Consider the following 27,779-nt stretch of genomic DNA (forward strand, 5'->3'; position numbering starts at 1 on the left):
TAGTTTATTCAAGTTTTAAAATTCAAATTGATTTAAAAAAATCATAATCGAAAACTAGTTATTTGATCTATTTGAAAAGTGTGTTTATAGTTAGTCATGAATCTAATTATATAATTTCTAAAAATTCATAAAAATTTGATATTAGATTCATGTTTCAATAAATTATTTTTTTCCTCATTGAATTTATTTTGGTAGGTGGTGTTTATCGCTAGAATGAATTAGCATGATTAAATCATTAAATTTTGGAGAAAGTCACATTTTATTTAACAAAATAAGGTATATCTCTGCCTGTATTTAACCAAAATTGATACTTATTTATGGAAATTGTTCAGAAAACAGTTCAAGTCTTTGGCAAAGTAAAAGGTTGAAGTTGAAAGACTTTACGGAAACATGAACACACGAAAAAAAAAACATCCGATATTTCATTAAACTAATAATCACAAAATCTTGAATTTCCAAAATATTTGTTAAGGCCGTTGCAAATATTTTTCAAAGTTTATGTAACCACTCCCCCTGCAAAATTGTGGGAAAAATTTAGGAAGCAAAAAAAAAATTTTCGGAAGACTTCAAAATTTTAATAGAAGTTTAATTAATTGAAAACCAATTATAATGCATTTTTCTGCGTTTATAATCATATTAAGCATTTTTTAGACTTCTTCAAAAATATATAGTACATTCCCACATTTTTTTTTCGCGAAAAAAACAAATCCCTTCAAAACATTGATATTTTGAAAACTAATGATTGCAAATCAATAAGACTGGAGCGAAATGCATTTTAAAAACGATTTTTTATGCAAACATTTTATGCAGTGCCTCCCTAGACTTTGTCCAAAGTCGAGGGACATAAACTTACCTTAAACAATATATGTTTATAAAAAAATAAGATATGTTTTATGGGACTAAAAGACATCCTTTCAGGAATAGTGAATGATTGTGCAAAATATGGTTCTAGAGATAAGAACACTGCTTTAAATTATTATTTTTGTATAACATTATTTTCAAAATTTGAAAACTTTTTCTTAAATATGCAATGAGGAGCATTATCTATTTGCAGACTTATGCTTGATTTTTTAAATAATTTTTATTGAAATGATCAAAAAATTTGAGCAAATTATTCCATATTTTACATTGCAAATCAAACCAATTGTACCGAGAAGATGTCAGTTGATAATTGTAGGCTAATTAGGTAACAAATAAAAAATAAAATCATTTTCGTCGATTCGAATTTAAGGGTCATTTTGACAAAGTACTTTGTCTTAAAGCTCTATCTGCGGTGTCAATGCAAAATTTTTCGAAAATGTAGCGTTACCGTCGCATGCCCTTGGCGTGACATTCTGTTTCGGTTGCGTGGATGCCGTTCCAACTATTTAAGCTAAAAGTTAGCCTCTGGAGGATTTAGTGTCCATCAGACTTTCATCAAAGACAGACTTTACGTTGGGAATTTTATTGCTCTCACACACACGCACACGTTGAAAGAAACAGGTGGTGCACGAACTTGAGAGGAGGTCCAAGAAGTTATTGAGGGTTGCCAGAACGGTCACCGGCATACCGAAATGATTGGGAACAAATTGGTAGAGTATCGGCCACACCCGGAGTAGCCAGTACCCTGAGGGAAGGTTCTCCCGGGAGGAAATTTACGGAACCATACAGATTTGGGCAATATGGGTATCAAAATTCATGGTTTTTGATACTGGTAATGAAAATGGCCATTTTGACAGGATTGGCCACACCCGGAGTTTTCCGAAACATGCTTGTTTTGGCAATATTTTCCTTTGTTGGCAATTTGTTTCCACAGAGGTGCCAATTATTGAAAACATTAAATTAGAATTAATTATTAAAGATTAAATAAATTGGCGAAGAATTTAAAAATATAAATAAAAATGGATTTACTTTTTAGAGTTTTGTAAAAAGTTCTTTGTCATATTGGTCATGTAGAACATAACCACCTGCACCTTTTTTTGTCCACAAACTAATATTTCCTAAACCATATTGTGCATAATCACTAAGGCTAGTGATTTTTTGCGATTTCACGCAAGCCGCGTAATCCATGAAGTTTCCGTGAATTCAGTGTATTTAAGTTTTGATTTATTTCATTCAGACATTTCCCAGTTTTTTAACAAGAATTCTGGAAAAAGTTTCCAAATAAAAAGAGTTGCGTGCCAGATTTGAATGTATGTTATGATATGCCTTACGAATGCAATTAATTGATGAAACATTTCCAGCAAAATTTCTTTAGTCCAAAAAATCTAAAAGGAATGTTAAAAAAGGTTTTTCAAAACATCAACAAGGGAAAACGCAAAGCAACTTTTTATTTAAAAATCCTCTAAAGAAATCAAATTTGTTAAGCATTTTGCAGTTTTTTTTTAATTTTCTAGGATTATTTATCAATAAAAGTAAAAAAAAAACAAGCTATTAATGAATTTTTGCGAAACTTTTTTGATATACTTTGATTTCTTATTTGCTGAAATTTACAAAAAACGCACAAAATTTTAATGAACTTTTCTGACATATTTTAAATAAAATTTCTGAAATCTAAGTGAATTAAAAATTTCTGAATTATTTAGTTGAACACTTTTTTATCCTATAAATAATTGTGTCATGAGGTTTAATTTTTAATCTTAATCTACTGCTGACTTTAATGATCCTTTTCTGAGCATTTTTATGTGAAGAACACATTTTTGCGATTATTTTAAGCAGATTTTAGAATACCATTAAATTGCCGTGAAATTCCTCACTTTTAAAATTGGCATGCCGCGAAATTTGGATTATTAGGCCGTGAAAAATCACTAGCCCTTATAATCACTCACAATGGCTCAAAAAATGTCTTTATCCCCCATCAAAAAAAATTGAAAAAAAAAGAATTATGAAATAAAAAAAAACATTTTTATCGATAAAAAATTAAACTGAAAAAATCAGAATCTTTTTTTTCCGTGAACCTATTGTTTACGAAAAGACATTATCATTACCTACAACTTTGCCAAAGAGACCAAATCGTCATCGAAAATTCCTTTATAAGATACAGAACTTTATATGGTATGGAAAAACTAATGATGCCAAATGAGTTTTTTTTTTTACAAAAAACGTTTCATCCAAATTAAAAAAATTAAAAGTGTAAAAATCGCGATTTTATAGATTTTTAAAATATTTTTCTCAAGTGTGGCTTGCCTTCATAAGGTGCTTTAGAAAATAATAAAAAAAATACTGTTTATTGCGCCAAATAATGACATTTTCAAAACAATCCCCAAATGTTGTAGAAATAGATTAAAATCTCAAGTTTCTCTGCCATTCTAAAAAATTGCCTCTTCATAAGGCATACCCATGCAAAGCTATTAAATGCGACCTTCAAATTCAGCAGCTCCAAAAGCACAAGTTTTCCCAGGATTATCAACTGTTGATGACGTGCATTCATTAGCAATCATCTAGAAAGCACCGAATCTAGCAATTTCCCCTCCCGAGAAAGGGTGGCCAAAGTACACTTCACCAAGATCAACCCTCGAAGATCGCAAACGCAAACATTTCTCCTACCAAAAAAAAAAGTCAAACAGTTACAGTTGGTGAAAATCCTAATTAAAAGTTTGTCCAATCATAACTAGAGAAGTTGCTACTGTAGTTAGTGAACCTTTGCTGGTTGACTCGCAGGAGGGGTTCCAAAATCACCACCAGCAAAAAAAAAAAAAAGAAAAACAGCTTTTCCAAGGGTTCAAATCATAAAAGGAAAAGAAAAAACTTTCCCAACTTACAGCGGAAAAAAGTGATTTTTCTCCTTCTGCTTCGAGATATGCAATTGAATGGATTTTTTTTTCGTTTTCCGCCCCAGCAAGAAAAAGCTCTTTTGAACGAGTTTCGCCAAGTGGCTCTTCAGGCAGCAGTGGGAAAAGCGGAAAATTTAAAGCTATCATCGATGATCTGCCCTTCCTCCCTCTCCCTACCTCACCCATAAACGACGGGAAATTGCCGCTCGACCCGAATGGGAGAAATAAGTGGAAAACTACCTTCTCTCGTTTTGCAGGCAAAAAAGCAAGCTGCACCAAAAGTTTACCAATGATTTTTATGCCGATTTATCAGCGAGTGGGAACTTTTTTCCTCCGTCGATTTTCACTCAACAAAAGAGGGTTCGGGAAATGGGAGGGTGGGTGGCAGGAAAAATCATTCCTCATCCCGCGTTTGCCCCGTCATAAATTGGGCAAAGAAGGAAAAAGTTAATTTATTCAAACCTCCAAAGTTTTGCTGCCATCACCACGATTGGTGGAGCTTTTTGGTTTGCCAGCTCACAATCGGTTCCGTTTGTGGAACTGGGATTTTTTTTATTGAGATGGGAAATCTTGACAGAAACGGAAAATCAAGAGCGAGAGAAAAGTACGGAAGGAAGTTGTTTTTGCCCAGAATTGCAATTGAAAGATTGAGATTGAAATGAAATTGTGACAAAATTAAAATAACACTTTTGTTAAATTATCTGAGATATTTGGATAAACAAAGGAAATTAAAAAATCTTATCACTGATTTAAAAAAAAATAAAAATGTTTCACTCCTAAAATACTGTGATAAATTAAAAACAAAACTCCCTTTTCAAGCAACTTTTCCCAGAAATATCCCACCTCTCCAGAATGATTAATGCCCTCCCAGCTAAATTTCCACGCAGCTTTCCCAACCCCCCCTCCCCCCAAAAAGTTGCGGCGTGTGAAAGTTTAACGATTCCCCGCGCCAATTTGGTCACGCTTTATTAAATTCTGTTTCGTCGGCGTCGTCGATTTTTCACCGCATCAATAGTGGAAAAATCCCAAATCCCGTTCCCCCTCCTCAAAAGCTTGGGGGGGCTGTGCAGATTGTGGTTTTCCCCTTGACTGAGGAGAAACGGAGGGTTGAAATTTATGCTACCCATTAGAGCAGTGTTGAGGAGGAAAAGTTTTGCGCGGTTTTGCACCCCAAGCGTGGTGGGCAAAGTCAAAAACTTCATCGTAAACAGATTTCATGCTACATCAATCTTCGACGGGGCTGACGGTGGCGGGAAATATTCTGAGCGAGGTAATCTCCGCGTGACTTTGAGCGGTTTTACGGATGTTTTGTGTGTTTCGTGGGACATTGGCTTTGATTGCAGTATTAAAATTAAGACACTCGCTGATTTCGTTTGAGTAAAGGCATCCAAGATTAGTAATGAAGAATAACGTTGCAAGTCATGTTCAATGTTCCGGCTCGTGACGACTCTGAAAAAGTTTCAGGAGACTGCCTCAGTTGTCCATAATAGAGCAATTTCTCTACCAAATCGATCTTTTTTTAAATTTTGTATTTTTTATCCGTATCTACAACTTTGCCGAAGACACCAAATCGATAAAAAAATTCTTCAAAAGATTTTTGAATTTTCAAACATCATTTTTGTATGGACAGCTGTCAAATTTGTATGGAAAATTATATGGACAAACTAAGGATGCACAATGGCTTCTTTGGGCATACCGGAAGCACCAAAAAATGTTTGAGTCGTAAAAAAATTACAAAAACCAAATGACCAAAATCTCAAAAAATTGCTCAATATTTAAAAATAATATCGCAGGTTAGGTTGCTTTCCTCCAACATTGTAAATTTTATTTCTTGTTTAAAGAAAAATAAAGTTCAAATATTGTTTTTTTGCCCCTGATTTTCGATAAAAATTGAAAAGGGCTTTGATACTAACCTGGTCTAGGTGCTTAAAAGGACCTAATTAGAGGCTCAAACTCGGCTCTTTTTGTCCCCTTTAAATAAGACGAGGGGGGGAATTTTCAAATGAAAATTTTGACTGAACCCTTAAATATTGACAAATATTTAGGAGACAGAAAAAATACTAAAATGACATTTTTAAAGGATAAAAAAAAACCAAAAAAACTTGCACATCGATTGTAAACCTTCGAAAATAAATTTTGCAACGTTTATTTTTGAGTTTAAAATCAAATGGGGCATTTTAAAGCTTTATGAAAATTTGAATATTGAAACTACCGAAACGGATTAAGACGTACAAACATAGGAGGATTTTTATCCATGACATCTTTTGAATTTTAGTACATTTTTGATGATTGCATAAATTCCATTCATTACAACCGATTTTAGCTGTCTTAAACGCAAAAGAAAGATGATTATTTTGGCTTTTTGAGAAAAATAGTAAGAAGTTTTAAAAATCTATCTTAACATTTGAAAAAGTCGTACCGTTGAACCGTACGTTTCCGAGATATGATTTTTTGAAAATAAAAACTGAGTTTTTCGACGCGCCACGCGCAAAAACAGGAAAATGACAAAATTGGCAAAAAATCAACTTTTTTCACTAAAACTGCGAAACATACGGTTCAAAATCGCCAATTTTTTGAAATTTTAAATATGAGAAATCTGATAAAAATATTTTCAGACATAGGCTCTTTGGTCCAAACGCGGTCAAAACGCCATTTTAAGTTTTCATACGACTTTTTCAAAAGTTAAGGTAGTTTTCTGTAACTGCTTACTATTTTACTCAAATAGCCAAACTAATCACCTTTATTTTTCGGCTAAGACAGCTAAAATCGAATGAAATGACGCGGAGATATGATTTTTTGAAAAAAAGAGGTTTTTGCGAAAAATGACGAAAATTGACATTTTTCGAACCACCCTAGCACGATGTATGTCACCCTAATGGCCGAACAAAAAAAATACGGGTCTAATTATTTTCGCCAAGGAGCCCCCAGAAAAGTTTTGAGCCCGATCGGAAAACTTCTGTATTGGTTTAGGCTCTTTTCAAATGTAATTGCTGTATATATATAAATAATCAGATTTTTACGTAAAAACCCTAGTAACATTTAAACTTACAGGTTATATCATGGCTCTGAAAACCCTCATACGGCCTTAATAGCCTTTTATATCTCAGCAATTCAAATTTCCTTTAAAAACTGCTCAAAACATAATTGTTAAATTTCGCAAAGTTTCATCTTTTTTGTAACGGTAAACAAGTTTTGAAACATAAAAAAGTAAAAAATAGGAAAAAGTGGTACCAAAGGTTTAAACAAAATAGTGATCGATGCAAAGAGTGAGTCACTTGCTGTTTATGGTTTCTAGAAATATTTTATTTTAGCATTTAAAAGAACTTGATATTAAATAAAACAAATTTAAGTAATGTTAAACACAAAAAAGTCGCGAGAAATTTTAAAATTGTCTTATTGTGCTTAAAATTAGTACTTCTCAACCGATGATGAATTCTGCATTTAGGGAGAAATCGGTTCGTCTTGAGTGGAGAAGGATGACAAAAAACAATTTTATTACAAGCAATAATAATTCTCCACAATTTTTTAAAACAATTGAAGGAATTTTGAACAAAAATTGAAAAAATAAGCCGTCTAACAGATTGTAACGTTCTGTAAAATGCTAATTTTTGAATTTCATATCAGTTATTGTTTAATGTGTTAAAAAGTTCTCAAACATTATTGTCAAGAGCAAATCTAAAAATCGTAATAACTCAAAATGGTCAAAAGCAAATCTCTTTTGCTTAAACATCAAATTTTTACTCTAAAATACAGCGATGGAATAATCATCATCAAAAGAAAATCTTTTGACGTTCATCACAAGACAAAATCCGAAGGCTTCTTGTCTTCCTCTCTCGCGCACGAAAGATCGGTAAAAGGAATCTTATAAAATCGACATCCTGATTATTCGGCGGAACATCTTTTTCACTGCTACAATTGTAAGTGTAACGCCACTTGTCGAAAAATGACCTGTCACATTCTGTAGATAAGCAATGTGTATTAACAAAATGAAATAAACATGTTTGAGTGGTGCAAGGAAATTAAAAAAAAATCATCAGCAGATTGATTTTCTTGGAGAATTTCGGAAGCGATTTTCTTTTGCAAGTTCGCAAGCGAAAATATTTTTTTGCAGCTAAAATATAATCCTGCAAAGTTACAAAAAAAACAAAAATTTTAATTTGAAAAAAGTTTAAAATGAAAAAAAAAAACCTGTCTGGGATAATGAAAATTCTAAAAGAACATTAAATTTCTCATAAATGACATGTTTGTTGTTTTTACTGTCAAGCAAAAAAAATGGCAGAATTTTTGGTTTTCGGAATTTTGAATACGCCTTCAAATCAGGCGTACAAAGGTCCCTTTGACACATAATTTCCATCTCATCACACTTTCAGGCTGCAAATTATTGGAAAACACATCTTTTTTCGATGGTTCAAAAATGGAAGGGGTCGTACTGCCCCTCAGTCACGAGATATTGAAAAATGGAGCTCGTGATCAGGGACAAAAGTTTCGTGCATCTCAAATAGGGATTAAAAAAGCTTTTTTACTGACAAATAATTGTATCTTTTAAGGCAATTTTCGGAACGGTTAAGTGTTATGGGCAAAGTTGTAGGTATTGATAAAGACTATTAAGAAATAAATGGAACACGAAAAAAACTGCAAATCAATTTGTTTTTTTACATAAATTTCCCAAAACCAGCACTTTATATTTTTTTGTAGTATCTCCCGAAAGACAAAAAACCTCAATTTTTGAACTATAGAAAATGAATGACAAATATTAGGCCGCCGAATTATGATTTTTTGACATGATTGTGATTTTTTTTAAATGGAAACATTACTCGATTGTTTTTTACTTGAGTTTGTAATGTGAAAACCAATTTGTAAAAAAGTAATTTCCAGATTTTTTGACTTAGTGCTCAATTTTCAAAATAAAGCCAATTTTAAATTTTATTTGAAAATTAAATTTTTAAGATTTTTTGAAATAACGTGCATGATTGACCATTCCTTAAAACGGGTTGAGAAAAATTCCAATAAAATTGCATATTTATTTTTTTTTAAAACTTTTTTGAAATGTATATTCTGATTTCTTTTTTTTTTCAAAAAAATGCAGTTTTTTTCGTTTTGAATAGATATTTGTACCAAAAAAAAAAAAAAAAAAACTTTCATAAAACAGTAATTTTAGCGATGAACAACCATCGACATTAAAAGGGATCTCCTCTCTTATATACACAGCTCAGACTCGATTATCCAAAGCCTCGATTGTCCAAAGTTTCAAATATCCGAAGGTTTGTATGGGACTTCGGACAATTGAATCACGAACAAAAATAAACGAGTTCTGCGACCCAATTTTAACCAAATTTAAATGGTTGATTGCATGGAAAATTGAAAAAAAAAACTATTTTTCAATATTCTATAATCACCATTTTGGTCGCCTTCCGGATTGAAACATTTTAAATCACTTTTTGCAATCCTGCTGTGAAACTGTCACCTTTTTCAGCCCTTCTGGAGCAACGAAACGGCCTACTTTTAACTATCAAAAATAACAGATTTGAAAATCAATACCTTTTTAGTATCAGTACTGAAAGGCCCTTCTTTTCAGCACTGAAATGGGTGCTGAAAAGATAAACTTTTCAACACCTGTCTCAAAAATATCTTTTTTTAACGGTTATTTACTTAACACATGAATGTTTGACAAAAAAATCACATTGAAAACTCATTGCAAAACTTGATTTTTTCAGCACTCGTCGTATTTATCCAACTCTGTAAATCTCGTTGGGCAAATGTACGAGACGGGATAATAAATGAACAAACTCAACATGATTTTGTTCAATTAAATGTATTGTTTGGTTTATATAATATTAATCAGATTATCAGAAATTATGATATCAGAATTTTTTCTAATAATATTAATTTTTGAAGCAACTGGAAATAGATCTTGCTTAATAAGTATTAAATTATTACAATTAGTTAGGCATTACAATTTTGTTTACCTTGTTAAAATGAGATAAAAATCGAATTTGTGCAAAAGAATTAATTTAATTGGTTTAATACCTAGTACTGAAGGAATTACAATTTGAAGAAAAAGAATTACAGGTGTTAGAAGGTTAAATGTGAAAAAAATAGAAGACTTTTTGTGGAATGATGTTAATTATCGTATAATTTCAATCATACTGCATAATAATACAGAAAAAATCATTGAAAAATTACTTTCTATGGTTGGTCTCAAAAAATGCAAAAATATATTCAAAGCTTGCTTAAAATTTTTCAAAACATTGGGTTGTTTGGAGTTAAAACAACACTAAAAAGCTTTACCATTTGTTCAAGAGCTGAAACCAGTATTTGTCATGATAAACATAATTTCTGCATGTTTTTTTCTCATTTCAATAAACTCTGTGACCAAGTTTAAAATTTCTCATCAAAAAATACCGATATACATTTTCTTGTTGTTGAATGATTTTTTACATGCAGTTAAGCTATAAATTGATCTTCGCACTTATTTAAACCATTAATTTTGGTGTCCTGTACAATCTTGTTGCAAAATGTTAATTAAAATCAAGATCATAGCAATTTTAAATAAATTTAAAATTTCCCGGGAATTCCCGGGATTTCCCGGGAAATTGGCTGAAAATTTCCCGTTTCCCGGGAAATTTGTAACCGCGGGAAATTGGACGCTCTACACGGGCTAAAAAAATCTTGTTTTCGCAACTTGTTGCATAAACTACTATTAGAGTAGTTCAAGGGTCATGCTAAAGCTCAAGAACCAAAAATAAGCCAACGAAAAAAATTTTTTTTTTCGTTCTTCGATAATCCGAAGTGAAATTTTGCCAAGGCCTTCGAAGAATCGAGTCTGGACTGTGCAGCTAATTAATCAAACACCAACGTATTGTTATTGAATTGAAACTGGAAACAATCCAACATATTTTGCTTTCCACGAAAGCATTTCAACTATGGAATTGCTGTTTGAATTTTGAACGACAAATTATTTTATTTTTTTTTCAATTTTGCAATTTTGAAATCATGTTTCAAATCGGAATTCGTCATTAGTGGAATTTTATTACGTATGATAATAAAGTTGATTTTGTTGTTTGATCAGTGAAGCAATTCCATGAATATTTTGAATTTAGCTGGGGATAAACAAAAACGACACCGAAATTCAATTGTGTTACAATCCATGTCATTCCAATAAAATTACCAATAACTGCGTGTTATTACAGAGCCTAAATTCCTCCGAATTGTAACTCGTTAAAATAATGCAACAGCAATTCCATTAATCCCAGTTGTTTAAATATTTATCGATTTCGAAGACTCTCGACTGCTCATGCATTTTGTATTTTCCCCCATCGTCGTCGATCCAACAAGTCAATTTTCCAATCAACCACGCTAGTGTGCAGTCAGCTGTTTCAAACGCGCAATGAAAATAGAACATTCCCCGCAGATAAACATTCGGCTTACCTCGACTCGCACCGTCAGGTTGTACTCCTTTATCGTCTCAAAGTCGAGCGGGTGGTTCACCTTTATGTCGGCCCACGTGTCGCCGTTGTCGGGCCGCTGCTGCAGGTAGAACGTGTGCAGCTTGTTCGTTTGCGCCGTCGAGCCCGGCATGAGCCGGTAGAACACGGTCGGGTTGCCCTCGATTCCGGAGCTTTTTTGGATTTTAAAAGGATTTTTTGTTTGTGGAATTTTGGGAAGAAAAAGAACGAGATTAGTGTTTTGAAATGATTTTCGTTTTCAAAAGGATTAAAACTAGTGATGAAGAATCAATCGATGCCGACAAAAAAAAGAGAGCAGCATCCAGGATTGATTTTCCATCTGTGAAAGACAATTTTCCCTTTTCGAAGGACGGATCATCCCCCTTGACACACTCGCCAGCAAAAAAGAGAAACAAAAATAATCCGGTCTGAGAACCACATTCACAAAAAGGACAGTCGATGGCCCCTCGAAGTTTGTTAATCTTGGAGCAACAACCATCGACAATTACTCGCGCGAAATGGGGGTGGTGGTGGTGGGTGGGCGGTGGCCAGGGGGATGACCGTGGGAGGAAAAACTTGCCCGCGCGCGCGATGATCAAGATGAAACCCAAACTCAAACTCCACCAGACCGGAAATAAGTGACTCTCTGGCAAAGAAATCCTTTCTGCTTGATCCCGACGAGGATTCATCAAATTTAAGCTAGCAAAAAAAAACACAACATTTTCATTTCGCGAAGCGAAACACGTCATTCCCGGGTGAAAAAAGTTGTCGAGTTGAGTTTGGATTTCATCTTTTTTTCATTCCCTTCTTCAAATAAATATTTTGACATGTTCAACTTGCCGAAAGAAAGAAAACTAAGAAAAAGGGCCAACTCAAGTCCACAAAAAAACGGAGGAGGAAAAAATATGTAAAATCACAAAATGGAGCTAAAGGTTGTGACAACATCAGGAATCAACAGAAAAAAACGCAACGCAAAACGACTGGAGACAATATTTGGTTAGCCTTCGTGGAAGAAACCGTCCGAAATGTATATGGTTAAGGGTGCGACAAGGGTTAAAGTTTCGGAGTGTGTGATGTGGGAAAAAACTTTTGGCCTCGCAGCAACCCCGTAAAAAAATCCGGTGGCGTGGTAGACCTAGGACCGTCATAAATAAAAAATGATAATAAGGGAGCAGACCCCACTACAGAGGTCGGTGGGAAGCCCATCTCGTGGTGTCAGCTGGACAGTTTTTTTTTAAACGCAGATGTGACACTATTCACATTTGGGGAGGAAATGGCTAGTGTGAATATGTTTTGTGGTGAGGTAATTGCTAGTGGATTGGACGGCACAAACAGGTTTTTTTTATGTAAAAACAATGAACTTCGCAATCTTATTAAGACTTGTCAGTAATATTTTGGTCAATTTAATCTTTTTATAAATATAAAAATAAATGAAATCACTTTTTTCATACGCAAAAGTCACATGGTATAATTTCAAAATTTTCTGAACATTTTTTTTATACTGGAAACACATTTTATTTTTTTAAATGAATAATTGTGTTTTGATGTTTCATAGAATCATTTGAAACAGATTCATGTTCTTAATAAAAGTTAAAAGTAAATACCAAAAATATCAAAATTCTCTAAATGTATCAATGTGTCCAAAATTGAACGGAAAAAATTAATTCGAGCGCAATAAAGTGCTCCTCATTATAGTACAGAGGATCTTTTTTTTATAAATAAAATCTTTTGACTTTTGTCTTTCAATTTAGAATCTGTGAAATATTTTCTAAAGAAGGAGGAAAAGTTGGAAAACAAAAAAAAACAACAATTAGTCAATCATTTTTTCCGAAAAGTCTATTTTTTTGTTTTGTTGTCAGCAGTTGCTCTAAAAATTATTGTTTTGCCTGTATTTCAGAAAACTTTTTTTTTAAAAAAGGTGAAAAAAATCATTACGCCTTTATTCGAACATTTGTCAATTCCCAGAGAAATTTTCATGAAATTAAAAAAAAATCATTATAATACTTAAAATTTAGAAAAGAATTTGAGCAGTTCCAAAAAGTGAAAACGGTTTTTGAGAAAACTTACAGAAACATTTGTGTATGTTATGTGTGAGCACTTCTTGCATAAAATGCATTCATTAGAAATGCCCTCGTTTTGGTTTCAAACAATGAGGCCGCGGGCTGATCAATAACCTGATTTTTGTGTAATATTTTTTTTTGTTTTTTAATTTACTTACATTTTACAGGCGTTTGTTTTACAAATTTATAAAAAAGATTTTTTTTTCAAACTCAACTTGTATCAAAATTTTTTTTTTTTGATTCTTCATAAATTTTCTAAACTTAAAAAAACAATAATACAATAAGTTCATGCTTCTAAAATGTTTGTTATTTTTTTCAAAATTTAGCAAAATATTTTAAATATCCATAATGTATTTTAAGTATTTTTTTTTACGTGATATTTTTATTCAAATAAAACTTTTATGTTTTGAGAAAGTAATAAATTTTAATTTTAGTTGAAATTATGAACAGTTAAAATCATTTACTAATTAAATAATATTTAAAAATTATTTAGAATTGAAGAAAATACACTTTTTTAGATGTAAGAAAACATGAAGAATTAAAAAATGCATAAATAGAGTGATGTATCACAAAATTAACGTCTGTAGAACAAAATAAACAAAATCCTTAAACAAAATATTTTAATAATCTGCAAAATTAAAAAAAAATAAAAAGAAAAAACATTGTGTTTTGCTTTAACTTTTTAATTAATTTTTATTTTATAAAGTACCATATATTTTGTTTTGTTTTGACTTTTCTGAAAAATAATCTCATTTAAAAAAGTCGAAACGAAACACATGAATTTATGTTTATTATTATTGTTGCTTTGCTAAATGATTTTTTTTAATTCGACAGATGTCAGTTCTATTATGCATAGAAAAAAGATTAATTTTTGCAAACTTAACTTAGTTTTATCAATAATCTTTAATGAAAATTCTTCATATGTTTTTATATCTAATGAGTTCGATTTTTAACATGTAAACAAATTAATATAATTACAATTTTTTCAAGAAGCATTTAATTTTAACTTAATTTATTAATGAATCAAAAGTCTCCATGAAAGTAATTTATTCTTTATTTTTATATGTTTTTTTTTATTCAGCTCTTATTTATAAGAGTCAGAACAAACCACAATATATTGCATTTATTTATATATTATGTTTAAATTTCAATATTTTTACTAAATGCTCTTAGCACGTTTTTTTATTGTTTTTGTATTATATTATTGCTTTGCTAAAGGATTCTTTTTGAAAGATGTATGATTTGTGATGTTTTTTTTTTAAAGACGATTTTTTTTGTTGCAAACTTTACATTGTTTAATCAATAGTATTTTATGATTTTTTTTCATATGTTTTTATATCTAATGAGTTTAACTTTAAAAAATGTAAACATATAAAAATTATTAAAATTTTGTTTTTATAAACATGAAATTTGAACTAAATATATTCATTAGTTAAAAGTCTCCATGAAAGTATTGAATTCTTTTTTTAAACTTTTTTATTCAGCTCTTATTTATAAGAGTAAAAACAAAACACAATATATTGCATTTATTTTTATCTATACATTTAAATTACAATATTTTTTAATTACTGCAATCAGCACGTGTTTATACAAATTATTTTATTTTATTAAATTTTGCTTTGCAAGATACGATTTTAAGTTCCAAAATATTTTTTATTAAATAAAAAAATATTTTTTTCTTCACTCCAATTCAAAATTCTACAAAATATAACCGTTAGTTAAACTTGATATTTAAAAAAACCTAAACAGAAGCATGTTTACTGATTTAACCACACCATACAATGATTGTAATTTGGGTATCTATTGACATTTTTTAAGTTAATCCTATAAAATTAATATTGGAATTTGACAAAACCAGATTTTCATTAATTTATCGATACAATAAAAAAAATACAAAAGCAACCCTAATCATGTCTTAACATTGTGTGACAATTTTGCTTCAATATTTGATAATATTTCTTTTTAAATTAGGTTAACCGGACCAGGAACAAGAGGAAAAGACAAAAAACAAATTAAATATAACGGTTAAAATTGAATATCAATAAAAAATATTCCCAAATTAAAAAAAAATAGTCTCTTAAATTAATTAAATGAAACAAAAACAATCGAAAGGTTTAGGACAAAATCCTAACAATTTTGCAAAGCCGTCGAGGAAGAAGTGGCTGTTCGTGATAGATCCGGGCCAGCGTTGCGCACCTCACCGTGAATAACAAGCTGGTTTTTTTTATATCAAAACAATAATATTTGGAGTTTCAAGTCCGCATCACGCCGTGCCTTCCTTTTGGGTTGGGAGATGTTTTGAGACTTAGGGGAAAGTGGGGCAAGTGTAACAAGCTAAGGAAATGCTCGTCAAAACCCATTAAAAACGTTAAAACATCTGTCGGATTTTTTCATAATCATCTTATTTCAGGTCTTGACTAAGACTGTGATAGAACAAATTTTGAAAAAATCCTGTTTTTCAATGTTAAAAAACGAGTTTAAAATTTTTGATTTTCCGTACGTTCTACTCAACTAGTGGGGCAAGACGAACAACCCGTTGGGGCAAGAGGAACAATGCATGAAACAACATGTTAATTTGCTAACAAGTGAACTGCTATCACTTTGAAACATCAGATTAGAATGTATTTGAAACGTTTCTTTCATTTTTAGGTTAAATAATAATATTTTACTAAAAATTTGATCGTTTTTACGAAAAAAATAATTACTAAGATGATAAATAGTAAATTTTCATAGTATCACTTTATTTTGTATAGACATTTTTTTAAACAATTGTTTATCAGTTTTTAAGAACTTTTTTGTATTTATTTCCCAATAAAATATGTTGTTGCAGCAATTCGTAATTTTTTCCATACTAAAAATCCATATGGTACACTTGCCCCACCGGAACAAGATTTTTTTAAACTCTCAGAAAAAATAACCAAAAGTTAAATCATACTTTCTAATAGGTGCAAATCATTGGTTGGAACACTACTGATCTAGGAAAAATAGCATTTTGATAAAATGAGCCTTATAACGAACCCTAAGCCTTATTTTGTACTTTCCAAATATTATAAGAAAACAAAGGTTTTTCAAAAAACTTCATTAAATCTTATGCCTCGTGGCGTTTACGTCGTTTTGGCGGTTATGTGGTAGTAGAATCAGCTAATTGCATTGCTAGCAACAATTCCTCATACTGGAAATAATCAAAATTGGAAAAATTACGGCCGTACGAGCGATTGTTCCTCTTGCCCCATATGGTCGTCTTGCCCCACCTTCCCCTAATATGCATTCGAAAAATAAAAATTTAGACTTGATTTGGTAATTTCAAAAATTCTCGATGTTACACGACGAGCTATGTTATCGACTTAAAAATTTGTTTTTTTTTACCTTCCTACTACCTTAATAATATTTTCTTACAATGATGCCAGATCAGGATTAGAAATGGGCATAACGTGAAAAATAAAGTTGAGCCTTATGGTCTCGACGATTGAAGCAATATAACAATAAATTTTAAAGAAATTGTTCAAAAATGTAAGACAGGTACAAATTATGAAACATCGCTCGACAATTCAATAGAAAATTAGAGCAAAAAATTAAAAATAAAAATAAAGAAAGTCATGTTATTTAAAAAAAAATGATTTTATGATTTTACTGCTAAAAGTTTAATTTTTTTGAATTTTTAGCATTTTCAACAAAATGATCAATATTTACAAAAAAGTCACAGGATTTATTGATTTTCCCAATCAATAGTTCTTCCTTTCCCACATGCAACTATTGATTCTTCGAAGAAAATGACAAATCGAACACAGAATCTCTGGATCTGACGTCCTCCATAAATATTCAGCAAACATTTCCAACCCCCCAACTCCCCCAATTTCCCACCATCAATCATCCTCTTACACACACAACCCCTTTTTCTGGAAGGCAAGCTAGGAATAAAAATAGCAACCGCACCTGATGTCCGCATTGATCAACCTCAGGGCGAGACTTTTCAAATTGCAAAAAAAAACATACTTCTTCCGACAGCAGCTGCCAAAATGACCCAGAAAGGTCCATCAAACTTCCCTCAAGTCGCTTCCGGTTGGGTTTAACCCAAAATGCGGAAACAAATTCATCCCTTCTCCACCAGAGATGAAAACGATTGCCATGAATTTAAGATTTTTTTTCTTCTTTCCTCTTTTTAGTCAGCTGTGAGTGATTCTTCAATCAGCAGTTGTCAGAACCTTCACAAACTCTTGGAGGCTGCCCGTCAGCCTGATATTACTTTATTATTACGACCTTATCCTTGTCCGGGGGGAAAAAGAAGGCTTCTGACAAGGGCAAGGCACCACACATCATCATCATCGCCGTCGAGCTCGAACCCGAGCAAGTGTTCAAAACAACACTCAACGCGCGCCAAGTGTTTGTTTCTACGGTGATAATAGTGTGTGTGTGAAAAAAGGTTGGGGGGGAGGCACAATCAATTACGGAAAACCATGTAAGAACCGGCGAAGCTTTACAGCCTCGTAAAGCTGACGCCAAAAGAATTATTAAAAGTTGGTGCGTCGAGTACAGCGACAGTCTGGCCTCAGTGTGATGTGGGACACTTTTGACGAGTTTTGTGTTTTTACGACGTGCGATTATCGGAGTCGCGCATGTTTCGGGGTCGTTAGGAGGGATTGGATCGTCGGAGCCACAGTTTTGGTGCGGCGTTCACCGAAATCTTATTTTGTTCTCCTAAACACTCGTTAGAATCGGCTTAATGGGTGCGTAAACGGTGTCATAAAATGATGAGAAAATGTGGAAAAGAAATGCACTCCATCCTCTTATTTCAAGGCGTTCTTGTACGACGATTTCGTGGTTATTAGTTTTTTGTCATTTCGCCAGTCGTTTTAAGTCTAAAAAAAGTCAAAAAATCGCCTTAAAGTGTCACTAGCAGCTGATAAAAAAACCCAAAAACCACCAAACGCACCGATAAGCAACAACTAACTGCGGATAAAAATAATAAAATTCGTTATTTATGATAAAAGTTCGTCTCCAGAGTCGAGCCTTTCCTTTTCTTATAGGCTGTCTCCACAACAAGAAGGAAAAAGCCAGTCTTGGCTACAAAATTGATAGATCCCAACGATGGGACCCTTTATTTGGCCGGGAAAGTGGCACTCCCACTTTCCCAACCGGGATTTTGATTCCGATTTTCCATTAGCGGAGCGTGTTCCCCCGGGAGATTGTCCGCGCGACGTTGCTGTAATCTCAAACTGGTTCTGGCGCCGCGTTGTGACGGTAATCGGGCACGGAACGAAGGATAATGGAACCCGGTGACCCCGGTGTCAGAGGCTACGAGGACGGTCCTGCTGCTGATTGCACTCAAGGTGAAAAGCAGCCGGCAAAGCGGACCCAGCGATTAATAATAATCCTGGTGAAAGCTGTAGGGTGGTAAAACGAGGAAAAATTCGCGTAAACTTTTCCTCCGCAGCAGGTCGAACTCACCTCCCATGGGGGCACAACCGGGCAGCAAATCAAGCCAGGGTCGTTAGCGAAGCCAGCTTCAAAGGGGAAAAGTTTTTAATAATTGATTTTATTTTTTGTCCACGCTCAACAACAATTTGCTTTACCTTTATTTGCGAGAGCAAACACTGCAGTTGACGTTCAATTATGTAAATATTAATCCCTGCAGAAAAAAAGAAGGGCCAAGCTTCATCGATGGTTGCCAGGATTTTCGCTTTAATTCGTTAGTTGTTGAAGTTGAACTTCATGTTCTATATTTGCCTCAACAAAATAATGAACCGACCTTCCCCGAAATAGAAACATAAAGAAGCCGGCCAACCTTCGTAAATCATGAACGATTTGTGTGCTTCAGCAAACATTCTGACGGGGAAAACTCCGTGAAGACTCGTGTGGGCATCAAATCATACATTCCTGGAAGGCCTAGAAGGTAAACAATTGCTCAAGAAAACACACACGAAACAAAACAAAATTTCCACCTCAATTCAGCGTCACTCAGCGGAAAATGTCACATTTTATTAGCTGTCTCAGCTTGAAACGCAAGCTGTCCCTTTTTCCACTCATCACCCAATTTTCCCAGAAACTAAAATTAGACTACTAAATGAGCAACCAGTCGCAAAAAACCAGGACCAAATTTGTTCCCCCAAAACTCCGCAATTTCTGGGAAGGGTTCAAACACCTACCAAAAAAGAAAAACTCATCAACGTCCCCCCCCCCCCCTCCCCTGAAAGTTGCTCATTTGTGTGTCATGAATAGCAACCAGTGTGACCTTTTAAAAACGGCACACGTGGAAAAGTATGTGGAGTGCGAGCATTAAATCTCTCTCTCCCTAAACAAATAAGTCTTTCCCGGAATTGGCACTTTGTTGTGTGGAGCACGGGCTGTGAAAATAGGAAAAAGTTGGAGCGTTGCAAAAATAGCTTCCTGGTAATGAGTTAAACTAGTGTCGGGAAAAACATGGGAGCTAATCGGACTAGGAAACTTTTTCTTGGAATTACTTGACTGTATGGCATGCTTGTCTGGCGATTATTTTTAAGGTTTAAGCCGATTATAAATCAATTTACATGTATCCTGAACGAAAGGGACATTTTATTTTTTATTAAATTTTGTTGCTTTTTTATAAGAATTTGAATATTTAATCCCAATTCCCAAACAGACTTTTTTTTTGATATTTGAAAATACTAGTCCAATAACATTTCATGCTATTCATAACACGTTTTGTTATTCGCCGTTATATTTTTTTTGTTATTAGATTGTTATTGTAATAACAAACTAATAACATATTATGCTATTCTTCGAACAAATCTTTAATATACAGTCGACTCTCTGGTTGTCAATATCCAAGGGACCTTCGAGGAAGAGAATCATCAGTTTACAGAACGATGCAAAATGAAGACTCGATTGAAAATATGTTTCTCTTGGTACCCAGCTATGAGAGAGAATCATGGCAACGTCAAGCAAACAAAAACAAGTTAATGTCAAACACCCTTCAAAGCTTCGTTTCGCAAAGAAAAATGTCTATGCAAGCCATGAGATAGCTACAATATTGACAACCGGAAGAGATTTTCAAAGAAAACAGAATCCAAGGGACCGTCGAGGAAGAGATCCTTCAAGCAAGAGAAAATATCGAGGAATAAAGCCAATCGAAGTATGCAGTTTGAAGGGACTGAAGAATTCATCGATAGATGGAGAAATATTGATATCGAGAAGATCGACAGCCAGAGAGTCGACTGTATATATATTTTTTTTTGTTATTTTAACAACTAATCCGATCATTCCAATGACATTTGGAGATATTCTTCAATATCAAAAAATGTTATTCCCATGTTTTTTATGCTTTCAATAAATATCAGACCAAAAACAATTTTTGTTATGATAACATAAACTGTTATTGAACTCTTATGCAAAAATGGATTTTTCAAGAAGATTTCAAAACACTTTCTGTTCTTTTGTAACTATTTGTTATTGAAATGGCATGAATTTATTTATTACCGTCTGCCCGGGTGTTGGATTCCCGGGCAGACGGTAATTTCATAATTCATACCATTGCATAAGAGTTCATGCCATGCGAACAAATATAGTTCAAATAACAGAAAGTGTTATGGAATCTTCTTGAAACATCAATTTTTGCACAAGGGTTTAATAACAGCTTATGTTAACATAACGAAAAAAAATATAAGCCAAAACAAAATTGAAATAACATTTTTTGTTATGGACGAATACCTCCAATTGTTATTGGGATGATCGGATTAGTTTTCAAAATAACAAAAAATAATAGCAAATATTTGTACTAAGAATTACTTAAAATACTATTAATCTGATTTTACAATAACAATCCAATAAAAAAAGTCATTACGACGAATAACAAATCTTGTTTTATATTACTTAAAATGTTATTGGTCTAGTATTTTCTAATATCAAAAAATGTTATTCCCAAGCAACGATGTCAGATTATTTTATGGGAGATCTGTATTGTATTAAAAATAAATCTGTATTTAATCTGTATCATGTCAAGTTCGAAGCCATAGAAGATTTTTTTTGACAACAGGCTTAAGCGTTTCAATCGTCTTTAAGCATAATTCAATTACTTAATCGATAAAAAATATAAAATTATTTTGAAAAAATCTGTTTATACAGATTTTTCTGATTTTCAGAAAATCTGTATAATATAGATTTATCTTTATATCTGGCATGGCTGTTCGCAAGGTATTTCCGCTTGCTCAGATTTGGAATTTTATTCAACTTTTCTCAAAGATAGCCAAACACAATTGGATTTGATTTGAAAAATAGAATTCATTTAATAAACAATTTTTCACAAAATTTTCAATGTTATTATTTTGGTGTTCTAAAACTTTTTAAAAGTAAGTCTGATAAATTACATCCAAAGGACTTTAAAAACATTTTTTTGCGCCAAAAGAGTAATATTTCAAACTCAAATAAAAATCTATATATTTTTCATCAAAATAAAAAAAAATCGTTAAAAAACATTGTTTTACATCAGGAACTGACAAACCAATTTCTCATTTTAATATATTATGTTGATTGAAGTACTCAAAAACCAACCACCCTTTTAACCTTCCTAAATTCAACTTTTTTTCTGTGTGAGTAAAGCAGTTCTTTCTATAAAGTAGACACTGCTTATTTCTGATGGAAATTTAATCAAATTCGAATTTTCGGCTCTTTGCATAAATCATCAAGAAGAGCAAAATAGTTTTTTTTTCAGCTTGTTATTCGATTCGCTCGTATGTTTTTAAGATTTATTTTTAATATGAAAAGAGGACATAGATTTTTTTGAATCATCATCTTTGAAAAACTCAACATTTTTTTTTATATTTAAATGATTCAGAATTTCGTATTTTATAATGTTTATTTTGTTAAAACATCTGCAAAAAAAAGATTTTGTGAAAATTTTATCTGCATTATGAATTTGAATGAAACGTCAAGGCTATTTTTAATTTGAGAATTTGAAAATAAATTTGAATGCCGAAATCATAGGTTGATTTATCCAAATTTATTTCGGGTCTGATTTTCGCTGCAAAAAAAAAAGATTAAAAAGAAAAGAGGTAACGATCTTTTGAAAACATTTTCTTAATAATAAAACTTTGAAAAATATATAGCAAACTACATTTTTTCATTTTCTATAATATGTAATGTTAAAAAATTTATCATAAAATTAAAAATTATCTTCTTTTTTGATCAAGCAAAAAATTTTAACATTTAAAAAATTGGTATAATGAACCCATTAAAATTTATATTCATGATTATTGAATTTTATTTAAATTTAATGAAAAGAGGAGAAAATTAAACAAAATTTTAATGATTTAGAATCAAAATCTGATTTGAGTTTGGCTTTCAATGCTATAAAATTGTTATTTTTCTGCTCTTTTCAATGAAACCTACTTCGAAATATTATATAACCGTTTAAGATTGGAAAATTAAAAAGAAATAAGTATGAAAGCATTTTCAAAAAAAATATTTTCTATGCAAAAAATTCGAACCATTTAAAGATTAGTGAAATACAAAAAAAAAATCAACATTGAAATTTAATTTTAACGTTTGATAACATAGTTTAGAAAAATCATTCCATGTGAAATTTTCTGCTTATTTCAATCCAAAACATGTCCTAGTTTTATAATCTTATACAACAAATAAAAATGTCACAATTCAGTACCGTAAAACAAATGTGTCATGACAAATGTGAAAACTTGTGATTCGTGTTTCAAATTGAGTATGAAATGCAATATAAATCGACAATTTTATAAACAAAACTAGGTTTATTAAATTTCAGGCAAAATTCCGACATTTTAACAATTTTACCTAAAATTTATATGTATTTTGTTAAAAAGCTTATAAACTAAGTAAACTAAATAAAAACATTGATATTTTTTTCTAAAAACTATATCAGCTACTTCAGTAATGGTACATTTAACGTACAAGTAAAGTTTGAACATCTCAAATAAGATTTTAACCAGAAAAACTATGACTATCAAAGTCACCCGGAATTCAAAATAAACTAAGAATTTTAACATAACTATTTTTCTAAACACTATTGAAAAAAAATATATTTACAAAATAGTGCATGGACTTTGTGTGACCTACTCCAGTACATGTTAAAAAAAATCTTGAAAAACCTAACCTGTTGGAAAAAATTCCAAAAACAAATTGAAGTGCTATCAAAGTCACTCCGGTTTACGGTAATTTTAGTCCGTCCAAATATTTATTCTTGATTATAAAATAGAAAAAAATATTAAAAGGAACAGAAAAAAAAATCTAATGTAACACACAGATTTTTTTTTACCGAATTCTCCGACATTAGCCACAGATGATTCCTCAAGGGATTTGTTTCCTTGAAGTCAGGCATTCAGCTTGCTTCATTTTGGCTCCACTGAACTCACTTTTTTCACTTCTTTTCACACAAACAAAGAAGGCTGACCATAATTTAACCAAAATTTGGTTATCCTGGTATTTAATTTGTCTGTCATTTTCATTTTAAAATCAGTTGAAAATTTAACAAATTTTGGTAATGTTTCATTTTTTCAATAAGTTTATCAACATTCTAGTAAAATGAAAGTTTTCCGATGAAATTTCGGTCCCGATTTTGGTAATAAAAAAGGTGCAGGTGGTTATGTTACACATGACCAGTATGACAAAGAACTTTGCAAGATGATTGTTGAAATTTTCGATTAGAATGTCCGGTCCAAATTCCCCCCTTATAATAACCGTCCTATCGAACTAAGGGGACGGAAATTGCAAGTGGAGCTGAAATAGAAATCGAAGTGAAATCAATTGACTTTCCTTAACCACTCGAAAGTTACCAAGATGCGGGAATGTTTTTGCAAGGCTGTTGCAAGCAATCGGCGGCAGTAAAGGAAATTTGAACAGCAGACATTAAAAACTACCCTTACAGGGCTCTTAATGATTACGAGATAGTTATTTTAAATTTCCAGAAACAGATTTTCGCAGTGGCACAAAAAAATGTGCATCGCAGTAATCTATTTATTACTTCCTGCCTAATAAGCAATATATTTTAACTGCTTAGTTTCAGATAATGGCCAAATGCAACTTTTTATGTCCAGTATCAAAAATCATTAAGTTTGATACCCATATTGCCCCAACTCTTACGGTTCGGCAAATGTCCCCCCATCGGAACATCCGCGGGACCTCCGACCACTCTGGATTGTGGCCACTACTGCCAAAATATCAAATTTCATATCCAGTATCAAAAACCATAAAGTTTGATACCCATATTGCCCCAACTCTTACGGTCCGGCAAATGTCCCCCCATCGGAACATCCGCGGGGCCTCCGGCCACTCCAGTCCAGGTGGTGGCCAGTTCCAATGATCGACTCCCGCGACTGGCATGTCTTAGCTGGTCCTTGCCTCCAAGCCATCTGCTCTCGGACCTCCAGGCCGTCTGCTACCGGGCCACCAGGCCATCTGCTTCTGATGTGTTCTCGTCGACGTCCAGCAATAGAATGAATTTTCGGGACCGACCGAGCCGAGTTTTGTTGGCTCGTCGGCGATCCGAAAATTATGAGGTGGAGTGGGGGTGAATTTAGATACATCAATCTCACGTCTCTCGATTGACTGATTGGGAAACGTTCGTTCATCCAACCAGCGTGCACCAAAAAGAGGGGAAATTTGCCGAGAGGGGAATTCGTCACGTAACGTTTTCGCTTCGCGAAAATTTTGGATTGACACCACGTATAGAAACCTTAGGACAAAGTTCTTTGTCAAAATCTAAGTGTGATAAATTGTTTTGACCTATTCTAATACTTATTTAGAATTTAACTATCTTTTAAAAAAAATAAAATTCAGTAATCAGATGGCATTTTATGTTTCCTCAAATATTTATAAAAAAGCATGTTTTTAGAAATCAATTTTTAGTGACAAGTTTCGGCCAGATTTCGACTTTTGAAATAAAAGGCTTTGTCTAAAAAAAATACAAAACAAGTCACGAATTTTGTCACACCCTTTTTGTAAGTGTCTACTTAAAAGTAAAAACATACTTTTTTCAAAATTTCGATATTTCCCAAAAATTACTATTAAAAGAACAAAACTTGGGCAAACCGATTTGTTACATTTTTGTCTTAGATCACAAAATTGCATTTTTGGTTGACTAAACATATTTAAAAAATGTTTTTATTTTATTTAAAAAGAGTTGACGTGAAAATAGGTGAGTTGAAACTATATCTTCTATAAACTAAGTTGGAGAATTTTCAATAACATAATATGGCAGTTGTTGTTGAAGTCGGAGTCTTAAGCTACTTGATTCAACCAAACATTTTTGATTTTATTGTGTTTTTTTAAACAAAAGCTGCTGCAAAAGCAATGTGAAAAAAAAATCTGAGAAAGGGATGTAGTTTTTTCCACTTTTTTATAAAAATTGAATAAACTGAAAAATGAGATTGATACAAAAAAAAAAAATCAAAAAAGGCAACTTTGTCAAAATTTGCCATTTCGCCCATAAAATCCACGACGAATCAACCAGTGCGTAGGCTAACCAAACATCATCAGGGGGAAATTACATCAGCAGAGAACAGAACACAAAAAAACGCTAACAAGGAGGAGCACAAAACTCGGACCGGGAGTTGGAAAACACAAATTGGGCGACATGTTACGTGGAACCGAAAAAGCAGCGTGGAAATCAACTAAAGTTCAAAAGTGACTGTCAGCGCCCCACCAAAAAAACGAAAAGAACAAACATAAATTCGCTGGCAGCACTGGCAGCAGTGTGTTACGCACGCTCTTGGAGCTCACAACAGACCTGGCTTTAATGGAAACGACTTTTCCACCGACCGGCATATTTTCCTTCACGTAAATCGGACCATAAACTGAGCTGTCCCACACCGGCGGGTTGTTTGCCCGATCGACGACGTCGATCTGCACCTCGACCGTCCGCGACAGGGGCGGGTAGCCCTTGTCTTGGGCCATCGCCTCCAGCTTGTACGTTTCGCGCTGTTTTTTTAGTTTTTTTTTGTGTAGTTGTGTGTCAGAGTGTAGTGTGTTGTCCCGGCCACAAAAAAAAATCGGTTGCACGCGTCACAAAAATTGCGTTCCGGGGGCGCACGTTACGAATGGTGGGGGCGGACGGGCGTGGTCGAGGGCGCATCGTGAGGGGCGGCGTGGCAGGGGGTGGAAAAAATAGAGCAAAAAACAAACACAGATTCGATAATCACCAAAAATATACGAGTTCAATTACTGAGAGTGGAATTATTTAATTGTCGGTTGGGGGCGGGTTGGTGGAAAATTATTAAGTAATGAGATGAGATTGCGAATAATGCACCAGCAAAAACAGAGACGTAAAAAAAAGAGATATAAAAATGGTCAATGCCCCAAAAAATTGTGGGACGCAAAAAGTTCATTTAATACATTTAATCGACGGTGGAGGGCGGCCGACTACGGTGACGGCGTGACGTTGGCGACGGACGGCCCCCTCTCAAAATTGACAGTTTAATGGTCTCGACGAAGGGAAAATAGCGGCAGTCTGGAGTTCGGTGAAATCTAGCTTAACGGGTCATTTGCTCACAAAAAAGTGTTAGGGTTAGTAATAGAGTTAGAGATAAAAAACAGTCACTCGAGGGGGCCATAGAAAGTGTCTCCGTCAAAAATCCGGTTTGAAGACACGTTCTGCGGCACCCCCGTTTTGCACTAGCCTACTACGAGAGGGACATTGTGAATTCAGCAGGGGTGACAAACGCTTGGCTAGCGTTACGGGGCGTTACCCCTGCTGTAGTCACCCCTCCCCCAAATAATTCGGTCTACATCGGTTTGATCGATCAAACGCACCCCCCCGTCTCTCTAGCGGTAGTGTTAGTCGACGAAATACGTAACGCCCCCCCGCCCTCCTCTCAGCTTTGATCGGAAGGGGAGGGTTCGTGTCCCGGCTCAACACCGGCCTATACCAACCTTGCTTTGATCGATGTGACAACCGTACCGACAGTGACATTTTCTTTAATGTGAATGGGGCCGTATATATTGCGATCCCAGATCGGTGGCTTATTGTTCCGATCGACCACGTCGAGCTCGACGTCGACGTCGGCGGTGGACGGCGGAACGCCCTTGTCCGACGCGTACACCTTCAGGCGGTACCGCTCACGCTGCGGGGTTCAGGAGGTTGGCGATGGATTCGTCGGCGAGTGAGAATTGATTTTGTTTTGGTTTGCAATTTTTGGTTTTTGGTTTGAGCGCACGAAAATCGGACAAACAAACGGTTTCAATTATGGGCGGTTGCGCAAATCGAATGGCAGAATCAAACACAAAAATCATAGAAGAAAAGAAAGAAATAAAAAGAGAGACAAAATTAAACATTTGTATGAAAACGAATAAGACGATGAGATGCTAATGAGCGTAATTATTTAAAATAAATATCGAATCATCACAAACTAAGCAAAAAAAAACTAAATCTACAATATTTTATGTACAAAACGAATCAAACAAACTTAAAAATATAGCGTAAAAACAAAACAACTCAAAAACTGAAATGTAGATGGCGATTAGATGAGGGCGTTGCAACTCGATGAACAAGAAGAAGAGGAGAGCGATGGGGGCGTGTCTTTGCT

The 27,779-nt window shown here is 33.4% G+C and overlaps 1 protein-coding gene across 1 annotated transcript in view; it reads right to left on the bottom strand.

Moving 5' to 3' along the window:
* Positions 1-27,779, bottom strand: part of LOC120421038 (neural-cadherin-like) — a 232,209-nt gene that overhangs the window by 68,368 nt on the left and 136,062 nt on the right. The window contains 3 exon segments of the mRNA XM_052708700.1: positions 11,206-11,339; positions 11,342-11,370; positions 25,985-26,175. Of these exon segments, the coding sequence (XP_052564660.1) occupies positions 11,206-11,339; positions 11,342-11,370; positions 25,985-26,175 (354 nt within the window).

The sequence above is a fragment of the Culex pipiens genome, chromosome 2, assembly GCF_016801865.2.
Source record: "Culex pipiens pallens isolate TS chromosome 2, TS_CPP_V2, whole genome shotgun sequence".
Taxonomy (NCBI): domain Eukaryota; kingdom Metazoa; phylum Arthropoda; class Insecta; order Diptera; family Culicidae; genus Culex; species Culex pipiens.